This window comes from Silurus aristotelis, assembly GCF_946808225.1.
Source record: "Silurus aristotelis genome assembly, chromosome: 7".
In the NCBI taxonomy this organism is placed as follows: domain Eukaryota; kingdom Metazoa; phylum Chordata; class Actinopteri; order Siluriformes; family Siluridae; genus Silurus; species Silurus aristotelis.
The window spans coordinates 20,505,900-20,523,467 of record NC_139580.1 but is presented as its reverse complement, the minus strand read 5'-3'; the positions used below and the strand labels follow the sequence as shown (position 1 = coordinate 20,523,467).

Genomic DNA, 17,568 nt, shown 5'->3' with positions numbered 1-17,568 from the left:
TCTAATAGCTCCAATTTAAATAGTGCAAAGCTTATGTTAAGAACTGTAAGAGGAAGCATGGCACACACCTGAGAGAAAACCCCGTGTCCAGTGTCAACAAACAAAAGCAAAAATCCAGCATCAGGTGTATAAACACCGATTATAAATTAGGCAAGTTTGTGTAAAAACTAGCGGCTTGACAATTAACGACTAGGTGGCCTTGTATATCGGCACACCATGCAGCCCGCAATACACATTACAGGTGTAATTCTATGTTGCTATCCGCTTATATTCGAAAATATATATTCGTACAATTTAATATTCATATCTAATTTTAGATTTAATCTCAAAGTGAACATGGTATAGACTGTAAGATGTTACAGTCTACTGAAATATACAAAATAAATAAACAGAAAAAGTGGTTTTATTTATTTATTTTATTTATACCCAATAACCAGTGGAAAATTAAACTTCATTCATTATCTCAGCTACATTTATGGTAATCTAAAGGGTATACGTACACTTGCAGTCTTTCAAATCAGCATCTCTTGCAAATCCAGGAATTATAGTCTATAGTTAATGACAATAGCCACCTGATAGAGTTTGTATGGTGTTTGCATTAGTTTTAAGGTTCGCTAATTAAGATGGGTTTTTTTTTGTTTGTTTTTTTATACTTTTAGTAATGATTGTGAATATTAATTAACGAATGATTGAAATCACTTAAAGAATGTTAGTTAATTCACAGAAGGGAAGGCCTGGGGGGTGGAATTTAGAACCCTCATAGTTTGTATCATGTTATTGAGTGTCATCTTAATCCTGTAAGCTTCATGCTCACAACCTACAAGCTCATGACTGCTGCACTAGTGAAAGGCTCCTGCAGCAATTCAGTTGAAACCCCAATCCTTACCTATACCTCTAATCTCAACCAGATACCCCCAAAATCATTCATATTTCTTATATAAAAAGAAAATAGTGCTGCTTCTGTTCATGTCTCTATTTGCACTCATTTAATACAGATTTCTGTTCAATCCAATAGCATATTCAGCTTTAGTTATAATAAGAAGTGCAATGTGGCCCCACATGTCATCTAATGACTTCATCTAATATTGTGTGTATGGGTTCTGTGCAGAGACCGCGAGGAGCGCCTAGCTGCACGGAGTGCTGCTCACCAGGAGGCCGTGGAGGAGCTGCAGAAAAAGATTCAATTGAAGGCAACTCCCCTCCTACTTCCCTTCCATATCAGTACTGCCATTTTTATTCAGCATGCAACCCTGCCTCCTACCTCAGCCCTGACACCTACTGCTCTTCTCTGTTCCTTCACACACAGCATGATGAGAGCAGTCGCAGACACATGGAGCAGATTGAGCAGAGGAAAGAGAAGGCGGCCGAGCTGAGCAGTGGCAGACACGCCAACACAGACTACGCTCCCAAACTCACTCCTTACGAGCGCAAGAAGCAGTGCACGCTGTGCAGTGTTGTGGTGAGAGAATCATTACATTACTCAATACTGTATATTTTTAAGACAGTCCCCAATGTTTTATTTTTTATTTTTTTCAAACAATATACCACAATGCTCTTGAACACTCAATTCAAATTTGTCAGAAGGTATCTATAAAAGAAAACTCTATGACAGTAGTTCACGCTAAGCGGCAAATCACAGGTTATTAAACATTTTCTTTAGTTTATTTAGTAACTGGTTGATACTGTGGAAGCGGCACAAATTATTTTCTTCATGTTGAACAGATTTCAAGGAAAAAAAAGTTTTATTTAACAGTAAAAAATTGTATTGTTAGAATGATGAAGCTTTCTGTAAGTTAAGCTTATTTGACAGTAATAGAAGGAGTCTTCAGTGTTAGTGCTTTGCTACAGTTGGATGGAAAGCTTTTGGTTTTCTGCCACTGGACAGATTTCAAGAAAAAGGACATAAAACTTTGGTTTCTGTGGAACAAGCTGTTTTCTTTTCTTTCATTATTGAGAGAGAAAAACAATACACTAATGAGAGAGCAGGTGTACAATGTAAATGATAAGAGGAACTTATTATTTATACGAGGTGGATTCAAAAAGTTTCCAGACTAATGGTGCTTTTAGAACAAAGAGACAACGTGAAATTCTGTGTGAAACTGGGCAAATCTGCCACAAAGCTGTTTGACATACGATGATGATGATGCAACGAGTCGTTCGAGGTGTTTTGAGTATCACGTGCGCTTCAAAAGTAGAAGAACATCACTGGAAGACGATGTGAAAACAGGAAACCCTTCAACGAGCTCAAGCCCCAAAAATGATGAAACATTCGGCAACTTGTGCATGATGATCATTGGATAACAATCCACATTCTGCACCCACCCAACTTGCCTGATTTGGCTCCTGTGGACTTCACCCTCTTCTTGAAGATGAAGAGCCAGTTCAAAGGTCGCCGTTTTGACACCATTGCGGAGATCTTGCGTTAATCACAGACACGCTTCTAAATGAAGTCTTCATTTTTCCACATTTTGTCGTTACAGCCTTATTCCAAATTGGATTAAAATCATTATTTTTTACAAATACCCCATAATGACAACGTGAAAGTTTGTTTGTAATCTTTACAAATTTATTAAAAATAAAAAAAACAAAATAACTCGCGTACATAAGGATTCACAGCCATGGCACTCAAAATTAAGCTCAGGTGCATCCTGTTTCCACTGATCATCCTTCAGATGTTTTTACAACTTGATTGAAGTTCCAGTGTGGTAAATTCAGTTGATTGGACATGGTTTGGAAAGGCACACACCTGTCTATATAAGGTCCCTCAGTTACCAGTGCATGTCAGAGCACAAACCAAGATATGAAGTCCAATCTTGGGAAGGGTACAGATGAATTTCTGCTGCATGGAAGGTCATCAAATGAAAGAAATTTGGAACCACCAGGACTCTTTCTAGAGCAGCCCGCCCAGTCAAACTGAGCGATCAGAGGAGAAGGGCCTTGGTCAGGGAGGTGACTAAGAGTTCCAGCATTTCTTTGTAGAGAGAGGAGAACCTTCCAGAAGAACAACCATCTCTGCAGCACTCTACCATTCACGCCTGTATGGTGGAGTGGTCAGGTGGAAGCTGGAGAAATCTGAAAATGGCTGTGCACTGGCGCTCCCCATCCAACCTGATGAAGCTTGAGAGGTTCTAAAATGAAGAATGTAAGAAACAGCCCATATTTTCCGGGTGCACTGTATTCCAGAAGTGGCAGGAACATTGGGAGCGCAGTTATCGGTGCGCAAGGGGACTATTTTGTAGGCGATGGCGTCTTTCTTGTAAACAGAGCTAGTCCATAAACCTTTTGATTCTACCTTGTGTACAGGAAAAATATATACTCGTTGTGCAATCAATCTAAATTTGATCTCTGATCACTTCACACACTTTCTTCTCATGTTCAGTCTTCCAGTTTGGATGTTTTCTGGTGCTTGTTCTAGCAGGCAGTGTCCTGAAAAGTGCTGGATGCAGGGTAATTGGGAAGATGTCGAAGAAAGAAGGCATTCAAATGAGCATTTAACTTCATTAATTAAACATGAACTTAGGATGGGGATTTATGAGCGGTCATGAACATGCTTTCCTGGTGACAGGCAGCAAATCAGCACACAGGCATGCGTTTATCTGTGGCAGGCCTGGCTTTCATGGCAACGAGGGCCAGACACCTTGGGGCTTCAAACAGACATCAGATTAAGCTTTTGGGTAGAATGAAATCTTGTTAAAATGTCAGATGACCTTGGCCAGTCAGTGACTCCAGCCATCATCTTTAGGTCAGAGGATAGCACTCTGCTTAATGACATTAAACACAGGCCATCGTGCTCGGGCTCGTATCCAACACAGACACACAAACAATGCCAGTTGTCTTATGACGATCTTTTTATACCTGCGTCTCCACTTTGTCATCAGTTTCACTTTCTATAATCAGGTTTATGGAATTGTGAGTGAAATAATGTTTTATAGCAGCCGGTATAAAATAGTGAGAATTGCGCGTGGCATTTAAAAACACGAATGTTGAAATGAGATACGGGGGGGGGGGAGCCCCTTAGGCTCAAAATGGCGGTAAAATTTTTTTTTTTTTTTTATCTCTGTTGCTGCCATTATGCACATCCTGTCCTGATGTTGCAGCTTTAAGTCGGTGTATTATGCTACTATGCAGATGTCCGTCATCATTTAGGGATTATATTTTACTTTGAAGTGCACTTCAGATTGTAACAATCGTTTTTGTTATCCGAGAACTGCTCCGGGAAAGAAGAATATGCGAACGTATTGTGAGCTTGATGCTGTTGTTGTTGAAGACACTAGTATCTTTTTCCCACCTAGCTTCCTTTGGAATTGTTTTCCTGTTGCTGACCTTTGACCTGTGTGTTTGTAGATCACCTCCGAGGTGCACCTGTTCAGTCACACCAAGGGCAAGAGGCACCAGCAGGCAGTAAGGGAGAGCAGCAGCATCCAGGGAAGAGAGCTGTCTGATGAAGAGGTCGTAAGTAGACACTAAAATTGTTTTCCAAAACGGTGGCATTAAAATGTATAGGAACATAAAAAAAAAAAAACTTGCACCAGCATCAACCGCGAAGCTGGAAAATGCTTAACATGCATCGCTAATGTTTCTGGTGTCCGTGGGGAAATGAATGACTACTGAGTTCAGTGACACAGTGGAAGGGTGAGATCACCCCTCTACGTCTTTGTTAACAAAGTGCCTGTCTCGTGGCCGCTTCTTGTTAAACATCAACCCAATCACTGCAATATGAGATTGCATTGGGATCTTTGTAGAGCTGACAACTGTTGGTGCTATATGCTGCACCTTTGGCCTCCACATCTCCTTCATCCCCCCTCCCCCCCAATGTAGTCATTTTTAACTGGCTGACTCATTAATGCTACCCTTTTCTCCTACCTGACAGAGGGGTAAACAAGCTCTGAGCAACTGCTCGAAAGCGGGAATATGTTTAAAGTCTGACAGATACATGAACTCTAAATTTAACAAGGTAATGGATTAAATTGGCTTCTGTATAATTCTAAATTATTTCTTTCCATAACCGACTTCAAACTATGATTTAGTTCCGTTCGAAGAATTATGGAGCGCAGTGTAGAACAGTGAAGGAAAATTGCACTTGGAAAGAATTATTACAGAAAGTTGGCACTGTAAAATTGTCCCTGTATTAATCAGGCCTGTCCTCGGTACTAATTAAAAACAAAAATGTTGCTCCTGGAAATCGTCAAAACGTTAAATTTTTGTTTTTATAAGCTGTGTGTGAACTGCCCGGGAACTTTTGTTTGCATACTCTTAGCATAGGCCCCTTTACCGTTTCATATTTATGTCTCGTCCCCATTTTGGTGTGCCGTATTTCATTCATGCAACCGCTACCTATTTTCCAGTCGAGGCTTCCATAACTCTTGCCCGTTGTGAAAGATTTTTAATTAAAATTAAGACGGTTGGCTGAACTGTGTAGAGGTCATACCGTAGTTTCTCTGTGAAAGCGGCACCTCCGCAGCTCTCTCTCCTCGTATTTGGTCACATTTTGTCTTTTTAAGGACTCTTGGATTAAATTGAAAATAAGGTGATTATCAACAGGGACGGATCGATGGGCCTCATGGAAACGCTCTGAGCTGCCATTGCTCTTTTTGCTTACTTTTATTGGTCGTCACCTGTCCTGCTTTAACATGATATACAGGAAGATCCTGTCCAGTTGTGCTTGATGCATTGGGGAATTTAAATTTACTGATCATCCTTGATGCCCAACCACACAAAAACCTTCCATGATTCTTAAAATTCTGTCATCATGCTCTCTTGGTTTAAAACACTACTACTGACATCTATTAAAACACATACAAAAACTGGAAGGGATTCTTCAGAGGTATTATATAAAAGTGTGTTTACGCGAGAGAGAGGAAAATAAGAGGGCAAGATAGATAGCATGCCACCTGATACACCATATATTCACCTTGAACCTGGATGACATGTAGCTGTCTGTCTGAGATTGGAGGAAGGCCTTCCTGTGCCATCCATTGTGTGACACAAAGGAGTGGAGGATGGGAGGGTCATAGGAGTGTGACACTGGGAGGATGTATAGGCCCTGAGCAGGTCATGTCGGTGTGATGTTTGGAGTAGTCTCCCATTTCTTCCATTACCTACAGAAAACACTATGTGGTATTGTCGGGCAGATTTTGCCCAAGGCACACCTCACTCAACAATTCTCTCTCTTGCCCCTAGTATTGTTTCTCAGGTGCAAAGAAAACGGCAAATGTTTTCTTTTTCATTTCATGCCAAATGTTTTCGGTACAGAGCTTTCAGTTTGGTATGTGATCAATAAGAGTTCAATAAAGAAGGTATTAAGTGACTGACTGCAAGTTTGTTTAGTTTCCACCTCGCAATTTCACTGCTTTTTATTATTATTATTATTATTATTATTAAACTTGGAAACATATACAATATACAGTTTTACAGTATAAAAAAAGAAACAAGAATTAGCACAGTGTCACTGTGGCTACTTACTCTGTACAGAAAATAAGATTTGTTTTGGGCAAACTTGAAAACGCTAAAGAATCCATAGCGCTAGCGTTAGCTGCTAACCAGGAAGTGGCTAATGCTAGCACTGGAATCCTTATTGTTTTATGTCCAGCTTAAAGAATTTCTCTTAAAAGGGGAAAATTCTGACAATTCCGCATATCGAGGGAGTGAATGAATGAAGGATGGAAGGAATGAAGACATTTGTTAAAGTATGCTGAAATAAGTAGAACAGTTAAGTAGATCATATCTTTGGAAAATTAAATATCAGATGTAAAACACACACACACATACACACACACACACACACACACACACACACACAAATACTTACATACACATCTGTGTTACCCGAATGGTGTCTAACAAATGTAAACAATTAAATTGAATTTTTCCTTTTTTTTTATTTAATTGATTTAATTTGTGCCAATTTAATTGATTGATTCTTATTTTTATAAAGTATTATAAAATATTTTATCATATATTATTTAACCAAGCATTCAGAATTGTTAATTATAAACTGCGTTACAATAAACGACAAGCAATTTTATGTTTTAAAGAGATATGTTCCGAAAATAAACAAACTGTGACTTAAAAACAGAGGTGCGTAACAAACCGTGAATTTTGACGTTTTGTCATAAATTACTTTTACACCCCTAATACACACACACACACACACACACACACACACACACACACACACACACACACACACACACACACACACACACACACACACACACTGACTCCAGTCAATGCAGAATGATTTGTTTTGTTTCCTTAATTTAATTTGTCTATCTTAACCTCTAGTAAAAAGCTTACTCCAGCAGTCGATTCACTACACAGTCAGCTCTAAGGTTTTCTTCAGAACACTGTACTGATATAATCTCAAGATGGTGCATGTCTTTAAAGTGTTGCAGAAACAATCCCATTAACAGCGCAGCAGGAGAAGTAGATCGCCTTTCAGAGAGATTACTCGCCAGATGCCTCTCTGGCCAGTGGGATCCAATGGTTATGACTGCAAGGCTCAACTCTTGCTCCCAGGGGGATGTGCAGTGCCACACACACACGCACAAACATTTATTGCTCTTTTATTTACACTGCTAGAAAAATAATGTTTGCAAATGTAATCCTGTGAGCTAATTTCGATGTTTTATCTTCAAACCCATTCGTTACTTCAGTGTGCAGGATTGCAAACAGTAGTGTCACTATAGGGATCACTTACATAAGAAATCCATGACAACAAGACATGCTGTTCTAGAAATACAATATACTATCATCTCTATATTTGCATATACTGTTATTAATACTTTCACAACCCTTAATTTTTGTCCAATGCCAACGCTTTCTAAAGTGTTTGTCTATTTTTTTAAGAGCAGGTTGCCAACGGATACAATTATTTTATATTCATATTCGTATATGAGCACTACACATACTTTTAGCCATTGTGAAAAATCCATGCTGCAAATTATCGCTTCAGTTAGAGCAGCTATAAACAGTTACTTCCTCACCAGACTCTTCAGCTTGTTACTGAGAAACGGCAATGAACATACTGCTCTGTCCTGAAGACTTTGCATGGTGTAACTGACCGTTACAAAAACACTGACAGGGTCCAATAAACACCAACATACAGAATGCTACACCATATGATTTTATTTGTTATATATACAGTATATATGTGTGTGTATATGTATATATTCTTTTGTGAAATAACAAATTTTTTAAATCTATTTTAGGTTAGGCTTGATCATGTCATTGTACATAGTATAGAGCCAATAAGATGCAGTTAGCATTAAACCAGAAGTAGCTGTATACATGTGTATATATATAGTATATTTTTATTATTATTATTATTATTATTATTATTATTATGAGCTTACATCGTGTAGTATCTGCTATACAGTTCCCTGTAGACACATTAGAATGAGAGCATACATATAAACATGACAGCACAAATGTCAGAGCTGCTGTTTCCTTAACAACTTCTGCCCAATAACTTTTTGTGAATTCAAAAGCACTGTGGTATAATAGAAGAATTTGTGAATAAAAAAGTGAATTAAAAATTGTTTTATATTAGCAGTGCTTTTGCTTTTACTTTTCTTCCATGAAATAAATCTATCCGGGTTACACACAGTTTTTATTTTTTATATCTGTTTGATATGTTTGTTACTACTTCATTTTTTACGCTTGTTTACATTTACGTTCAGACCGGTTAAGTGTTTATCATATTTTTACCTGTCGTTATAAAGTAGAGCTTGTACTATGTACAATTAAGAGCAATTGTTCGATGATCTCTCTATTTGCTGTGCTTTGGAAAAGGTGATGATCATAGATCCTAAGACTTACTTAGTCTATATACATTCTATTTCCAGAATGTAGTTATGGACAGTTAATGATCAGTATTTGTCTGTCACCCAATTACACACACATACACAAGAAATTCATTCATAGAGAATAAGTGACCCTGTGTGACATGTTACTGCACATATTGAGCAGTTTATTCTGTCAAAAGATTTTTCCCCACTGGGCTTTAAAAAAGAGATCACTGCACTGACTTGCAGATTTCAGAAGTCTGACATGCCAACATCTTTCCCATATTTCACCCGTGCGATAAGAGCCAACATTGTGTCCCTGCACTAAAACTGGCTTCGGAATGGCTGGGTAGAGGCTCTGAATGCAAACCCTTCTCAATCCTCCCCACCCATCTCTCTCTGTCCAGTCTCTGAGGTGCTGGATGACAGGATAATTGGATAATTGCATTCTGGCACATGCGTCATTTAAATTGAGTTACATAGGTCTTTCTTCCCATGGACGTATCAGCATTATCCGAGTAGACCCAGTGGTGTCTAGATGGGAAGTTATACCTCTCTTTCAGCATTTCCATTGCCTTCACATCGCAAGCAAGGGGGAAGATAAACAAGTAATTACTGTGCACGGTACCCGACTCATAATACCTGCGATTTGAGTGATATAGCTTACCTTTACATCTAGAACTTTCTAGATATAGGGTATCTGCCAAATGGTGTGTGTGTGTGTGTGTGTGTGTGTATGTATGTATGTATGTATCTATATATATATATATATATATATATATATATATATATATATATATATATATATATATATATATATATATATATATATATATATATATATATAAAATATACTTTTGGTTAACACTCCCTCCCACAACTCAGGTACCTGATCAGCCTGTTGGTGGCGCTGATAGTAGCTCTGTTGCACAGAATTATGTTTCGCAACATTTCTCAAGCACCATTAGTGTTAAATACGACATTCTTTCCCCCCTCTCTGATTCTCTGGCTTGCTTATAATTTTATACTTTGGTTTTGATAAATACATTTCAAACAATATGGACTCTACATGTGAATCATTTCTAGAAAGGTGGGAGTATAATTTGTTGTTAATGGGGTGACAGGGTTAAGTAAAAAAATTTTTTTGATTTTTGATAAAGACTTGATTAATAACGTGGATGCCATAACTCGGTTAGCTTTCAGCATTTTTTTTCCCCACAGGTTGGGTTTAGAAGTTGTTCTCCTGAGGCTTGAATAATATGTTTATCTGTGGTCTATTTTGGTTTTTGGTTTTCTTTACAACTTGGCAAGAACTGGCAACTAGGGCCACTATTTGTGGAGGCTGCTTGGACCCCTTTAGATCACTGCTTGTGATGATTGTTGTCTTTTTTTTTTTTTTTCCTTCAATAGCATTATGTTAAGTGTTGAAGTTTTGTAGGTTCTTGAATGGCTTTCGTATCATATCAACTAATCGCATTTTCATCTAAAGCAAAGGTACAGCAAAAAAAAATTAAAATAGAAATTTCAGTCAGACATAAAAGCAGAAGATAAGCAGTCAAATAGCAGCAAATTTGTGCCTTACACTGTAGTACCTATTGCTAAAAGGAGTCAGTGAATGATGTCCTGTGACAGCAGAACACCATCCTGACTTCTCAGATGTTGAACCTCATTAAGAGTTTCCCAAACACCAGTAAGTGAGTTTATTCACTGGTATAAAATGGCTTAAAACTGTTTGTCTGATTGTGCACAGAGTAAGTATGTACAGTGTAAAGATACACACCTTTATCAGATTTTAAAACGTATATAACCTATGTATATACAGTACACACTAAAGTAACATTCAAGTGTAAAATGAACAGCTGGTAAAGAATTGTCTTGTAGGCTCATATGTTCCTCCTTCTCTCTCCATAAGCATTTTCATGATAAATTTGCTACAGGCAACTCTCTCCATGCATTTTCACAGCATAAGTCTGAAATCGTTTCCAGATCTTAGCGTGGGGTTTCTTTGGTGTCACACTGTTACCTTCCACACCTGAGGGACAAAGCTGGTATCCAATAACTGTTAAAAATTTCCTGTCAGCACTTCCCCAGTTAAACAGAGCATTCCCTCAGAACATAGTCTTTCACTCCACACCGCCAAGAAGACTCTGGGCGATTGATGCGGAACAGAATGGGTTTTGATATGTTGGATAAACAGAATCAGGATTCCCACAGTGTTCGTGTTTGCTCCTCTACATATATAGTTTTTGAAGTGGGCTGCACCGCAATTGTATAATTACTTTGAAATGATGCTAACCCTAAATACTATTAGGGTTATAGTTATGTAATTGGTATCAAAAGGTTTCAAGACTAGCTCTGTGTTTACACACTATCACGTTCAAAATAGTTCCCTTGCACAGCAATACAGTGCTCCTGCCACTTCTGGATTACATCCTGGAAGTCTTCTTTTTTTTAAGCATGTCATGCACCTTCTGTGATTCGCACTTGATTCCTCAATCTTGTCAAAACCACCTTTTGAGCTGGATCTTCATCCTCGGGAGGAGGGCGTCGGGAAGAGGGCGAAGTCCACAGGAGACAAATCTCCTGTGAACGACTTACGAGAACGACTCGTATAGCAAACGGATGTCATGTCGAACGTTTCGTGGCAGAATTTCACGTTTGCTCTTTGTTCTAACTTGCTGTTCCTGATGAAATGCTGAATGTGGTAATGCACCTGGTCAGTATAGCACCAGTGAGAACCATTAGATTTAAAACATTTTGATGCCACCTCATATGTCTTTTTACTATAATACAAAAGCTTTTGATTCTACTTCCTAACACAGTGTGACTGTTTTGGGTTCTGTGGGTGGGTAGTTACAGAAATATGTAGTATAATTTCTATTGTGTGCTCTCATTTTATGAATCCCTGTCGATTTGCTTTCACCATAGGAGCACCTTTCTTTAAAGAAGTACATTGTAGACATCGTGACAGACACCAGCGTGTCTCCTGAGACGAACCACGATGGAGAGGAGAGACAGAAAGCTCGGAAAAAGGCAAAGAAACTCCGTGCACGGATGAACTCAAGGTGATCGTCCTCCCCCCCCCTAGTCTATTCTGGCTTGTGTCTTCATCTCTTTTTCTCTCTGTTTCTCTCCTCTCCCTCTGCCCCTCCCTTCCTCTGTCTTTCCCTCCTCCTGTCTCTTCTTTTACTCTCTTTTCGCTGTTTCTCTCATGCGTGACAGTCACTCATATGACTAAAGGACAGTATTGCATATGTGCGAGAGCTTTATGAGTGACAAGGAGATGGAGAACAGAGGCACTGTGCATCTTGGCTGTCTGCAGAGCAACACTGATGAGCTTAATTTATGGCCACTTTGTGTGATTGGGAAGGAAAAAGTGAGAATCGATCTGGAAGGTTTGTTCGCTTTCACCTGTTAAGAGCTTTTCTCCTAATTGGTTGCCACAGCGCTGCCAAAACTGAAGCCTCCTCTGGTGTACAATGGTATGTTAAAGTATGTGTAAACCATGCCTGTTTTTCTTTCTCCTCTCTATTGATTTTTAAATGAAGTATCAAAGAAAATCAATAGTAATCAACAAATAGGAGGCAGCGTGCCTCAGTGTCAAATCCTAGACCTAGGCGCAATAAATTTTGCTCCTTGTCACAACCGTAGTGTGTGGTTGTGTTTTACTGTGACAAGAGGGAGACAGATAGAGAGTTGAGACACATACAGTAATTTTTCATGGTGTTGTAAAGAGGAGTCAGGAGAGATTAAGCTGTTGTGGGTGTGACTAGCCAGGCTGAGCTCAGTCTTTAATTCTCTATTGTCCTCCCCATACACCTCTATGAGCAGCTATATTGGGTTGTATTGTATTGAATAAGCAGCAAAAAAATGTAAGCTCTGTTGTAGCCTAGTTTGAAAATAAATAGCCTTTAGTTTGAAGTTAAACTACTGCAAATTCTATGCTAGCGTAGTTTTAACTACATCGACGGCACTTCTCTGGCTCCGATTAAGTACATGTTTTTTCTTTTTTGTTGATACCAATTTTCCCCTGGTGCTTATACAAAACTTAGCAACCTACTGATTCGATGCCGAGCTGGGCTTCATGGGACGTTTTGCATTACGCTGTTCACCACGAGCAATAAACTTGCATTGAGTTTTTTGGTTATCACCGAGTGTGGTTATTATAAATGAGCCTAAATTGCAGTGACGTGCACCTTCCCTTTCAAGCACGTATTTACGTTTGTTATTTTGGCTGAGCGACTGATCTAATTTATACAGTTGAGCAGGGGTTAAGGGCCTTGCTCACGGGTCCCAGGAGTGGCCGCTTGGTATGGCTGGGAAACTTGCAACCTTTTTCACCAAAGTCCAGTGCCTTAACCACCAAGCTTCAGCCTCCCCTATATGTAAACATACAATATGGGTACATATACAGTGCTCATACAGCGGTCAATACACGCTGAACTGAAGCGTTCACATGCTTGCAACACAGCTCCATAAACATGAAATACAGTTCCTGTGCAATTTACAGCACCTCATGCTCATTTTTAATGACTGTGCATCCTGGCACAGCTCTACGCACCTAACACTCTCTTTTCAAGATGCAATTTCAAAACCTTTATCAGGTAATTTATAGTTTCGTGAGAGCAGCTCGTCTTGATATTTTCTCCGTTTGTTCGCAGGGTTTGCTTTGCTTAGATTTTTGTTAAAAGCATTCAGGTTGCTTTGTATAGGAACATTTGTAAATGAATGAGTTGAAGTCAGCGTGCAAGATATCTAACTGAGCCTCTGATCCCTGGAGAGAACGCTGTCCAATAATCAGCTCTGGAGGAGACGGAACAAGACAGATGAAGCAGAGCAGCTTTGTTCATACATCAACAGCTTCAAACTTCAGGCCCACAACATGGTTACCGGTGGATGCACCAGAAATTTTGGCTGTTCACGAGAAATACACGATTCCCGAAAAAGTCGGAATTGCAAGAAAATTTTTTCGGAATTAGGATTTTTTTTTTTGCAGGCTTTTAAAGATTTAGGCGAAAGAAAACGACAACGTTTTCAAATTTTGGGATAATTTCAAACTAAAACAAGTGGAGGTTCCTTGCAAGTTTTGTGTTGCATTTTTGTTAGTTGGAGATTTGGTCAGGATTAATAATGTCCTCAATGCTGAGAAATACAGTCGGATAGTTATCCTTTATGCAATACCATCAGGGAGGCATCTGATTGCCTCCAAATTTATTCTGCAGCAGGACAACGACCTTAAGAATATAGCCAATATTAATCAGCCCTGTCTTTAGCATTAAGAAGAACGAGGAGTCCTGGAAGTGATGATTTGGCCCCAACAAAGCCCTGATCTCAACCTTATTGAGTCTGTCTGGGATTAAATGAAGAGAGAGAAGGATCTGAAGCAGCATACATCCACAGATGATGTGTGGTTAGTTCATCATACAGTTAAGGAACAATTTGCGATTACACCCTGCCGGTACTTAAAAGGCCTGAGCTAACCAGCCTCATGAGTAGATTGTCATGTTTTTTCAGCTCGGTTGATACTTTAGCAAGATTTTAAATAAAGCTTATGATGATTTTTAGTCACTGCCACAATTATTTTATCTTCGAATAAATAAATTAGAACAGGTTTCCAGTTAAAGTTGCTTAACAAGCTCCTGAGGGATGGCTTTTACACGGTAAACATGGTCAGGCTGGGCTTGATCATTAATATCTTAGCAGCCCAGGCTGGTGAGTGGCACTCTGCAGGGCTGGAGTTGAGAAAGTGACAGGCCTGAGCCCCCTCTGCTCGCTGTCACTCGCTGCCTGAGCTCTGGAGCGCCAAAGCTGAGAGAGAACAGGCACTTGCGATCATAAATCACTGCCGCCTTTGGTCCCGGCACGGCGGGGTTAGCGGCTCCACTGCTGGGTGGAAATGAGGCATTTTATAGGTGCACAGGGTGGTGTTTGGAAAAGGCAAGAGGGCTTTTGACAGGCCTCCCAGGTTGCCCTGTCCCCTATTGTCATTGTTAAGTTCTTTTAGTCCTGGCCACAGTTGAACTGTGGACAGTCGTGTTTTTTGTTTTTTAGTTTTTTAAACTAAGAACTTTGTATATTTTTCAGATGTACCGTTGTGTGTTTTCTTTCTCATATAAACATGGATGTAGCTATTGTCTCTTTCTTGCATGTGATGTTTGGCTCAGTGTCTAGGTTGTCTTTTCCCTAGGTTTGAAAACAGAGTGCTCAGTGTACAGGACCGCATACAAAGGGCCCCCTGTTTAATGCAAACCACTCTCATGAAGTTTACCAAAAAATCTCCTCTGGCAAGGAAAGAGGCGTCAAGCATGTGATGTGGACATACAGAAGTCGACAAAGGCACAGCGAAAAAAAAAAAAAAAAAAAAACTCCCTTCTTTCCCCCGCGACATATTTTATATAACGAAGGCTGCACCTGAACTATGTTTTATGACTCCGCCATCTAGATTACATTCGTGTCCTCATGTGCATTTGTAGAATTTATAGATGGGTCCCAGTTTGTTCCTTTTTGTACATTTTCCACAGCTCCAGTTCTAATTCCTTATCCGTCAGCAGTGAAGTTTCATGATTGAAAGCCTCAACATTAAAATACTGCTGCAGCACCTGGCCAAATCCTCTGTTACCGGTAGTGCCAAACCCCCGCATTCTCATTGCACCTCTTTTAAACAGATAAAATGTATTTGTTTTTTTTTATCCATCTGGACACGTGAACATTTTTATGGCCCAGTGTAGGCGAGCGACTGTCTCAATCCAGCATGGGTGGAGGTGAATGTTGGGGCAGATCGTGATGAATTGATTATTAGTTCTGCATTGTCTACGTGTAGCTTCACCCCCCTTTAATTCTGATTACTAATATTTATAACTCCCTCGCCCATTTAACAGGGCCTGCTGCCGGCACTGATTGATGGCCCGGCCATTGCACCCCGTTTAACCTGCACGGGTATAAAGCTGTCAGAGATGAATATTGTAATTCGGAGGATGATGAAGAGGCCAGGTATAGTTCAAGCCTTCCCTGAATGTTTCGCAGCATTCTTTATGCCGGTCTCTCGGAGGTTGCGGTAAATAATGCACCGTAGCATTAGGCTTTATTTTTTTCGCTGTACAGAGAGGGTGGTCTGTGTAACCAGTGTCTGGATTAGATCCTCGCGAATTTAGATAGCCTTTGGATACTTTGGCTTTCGTTTTTTTACTTCAGAAATGTATCAAATATACCGTGTAATTTGTAATAACTCTTTTTATGTAACATTGGTGTAGGCCAGGGCAAAATAGTTTTTCCTTTCTTTAATTTTGGGGAGCGGTTGGTTAAGCGTGTAGGAAAGCGTGTCAGAAAATTCATAGGCCGGAGTGACTACCAGTATTATTGTGGAGATTTTATGATGATTTTAAATGTATTTATTGTTCCTCCTAATGCTAGATTAATTTATTTTGTTATGCATTGTACAGTACAAACATGTAAGCATTAGTTTTAGATATCTAGCCTTTTAAAATAGCATTACTACTATCATAATTAAATTTTTTTCATATTCATTGCTGTTGAAATTAAAACATTTGCATTATGTTGAATGCACCATTTTGTTGGTTGGTGGGTGAATCTAACAAATAATTAGGCTACGTTAATAAGTCAGGGACATTTTAGTTCGAAAGCCAACCTTTATTATCAAATACAGATTTGATAAAAGTTATACATGTATACAATTTTCAAAATATGTCTGCCGTTGTTCGGAGGGCCGTTCCAAATGTGGAGGTTGGCTGTAGTTTGAGGACCCATGGTGTAGACTATAAACTGGACCTACCTCTTTTAAAAAGCTATTTTATTCTTCTGCTTTTTTTTTTGTATTCTTAAAAAAAAAAAATAAATTAGAGACTAAAAAATTGAACCCTGACATCATATTGAGGGGTTATATTAAGTGCTACGTAGGGCTCTGTGGCTTTTTTCCTGCAGCATTCCTGTCCTCTTGTGGTGTGTTATCAAATTCAAGTTTATAGTGTACAGACTGATTTATTCTCCTCTTAAAGATCAAGAATATAACTGTTTAATCCGACATCTGCAGAAGACATTTAATTCGGATTTTTTTTCCCCCCCCTTTACTTCTTTCAACTTGCCGCTGGTCACCCTGGTCACTAATTAAACCATCAACTTATCATTAATTAATCACGCTAAGCCTGACTCACGTTTGGCATGCAGTAAAGTGAAAATTGTCAGTACACCTCTCGGAGCATTTGAACTCAACTTTATTGATGGGTATTTAAATTTAAGCCTCGATCGGCTGACAGATGAGGGCTGTTTTGGGATTAAATTACATTGGCAGCCCCAACAGAAATGCTTTTTAATCTGCTGCTAGTCTTAGACTTTGTCTGGAAAAGCAGTCTTTAAAATGGCGATATTAAAGATAGACGTGGCCCTGGCTTTCTGGGAACATTCATCGTTCAGTTCGGTCTTCCGGAAAGTGCCAGAGTTTATCAGCCGCAGGTCATCTCTCCCTCAGGTGGTTTGTCAGGAACTGATCGATCAGTCTTATCGGCGAGATGTAGGATGGACAGGAATCTGTCTTGCTGGCAGACCACAGCACAGCTTCCATGGTTGTTTGCTGCTCCCCTCAGACTTAAACATCATTTGCATTTAAAACTAGATATGTAAAAGGAACTTGTTTGTCTTCTCATAGTTTGATTTGAGTATAACATTTGTCTGAATGTTTTTTGTCCAAGTAAACATTTTACTTGTTTGTATGTGACATTCGATTTTCTTTTTATAGAACTTCTAAAAGCAGCTGACAGGCTAAATAAAC

The 17,568-nt window shown here is 39.3% G+C and overlaps 1 protein-coding gene across 4 annotated transcripts in view; it reads left to right on the top strand.

Annotated features, from left to right (window-relative positions):
* The window catches only part of scaper (S-phase cyclin A-associated protein in the ER), a 92,956-nt gene that overhangs the window by 36,779 nt on the left and 38,609 nt on the right, over window positions 1-17,568 (top strand). For all 4 annotated transcript variants that reach the window (XM_083545863.1, XM_083545861.1, XM_083545864.1 and 1 more), the window contains 4 exons: window positions 1,109-1,190; window positions 1,307-1,459; window positions 4,345-4,452; window positions 11,715-11,851. In XM_083545863.1, coding sequence (XP_083401989.1) covers window positions 1,109-1,190; window positions 1,307-1,459; window positions 4,345-4,452; window positions 11,715-11,851 — 480 coding nt within the window. The remainder of the gene's footprint in view (window positions 1-1,108; window positions 1,191-1,306; window positions 1,460-4,344; window positions 4,453-11,714; window positions 11,852-17,568) is intronic.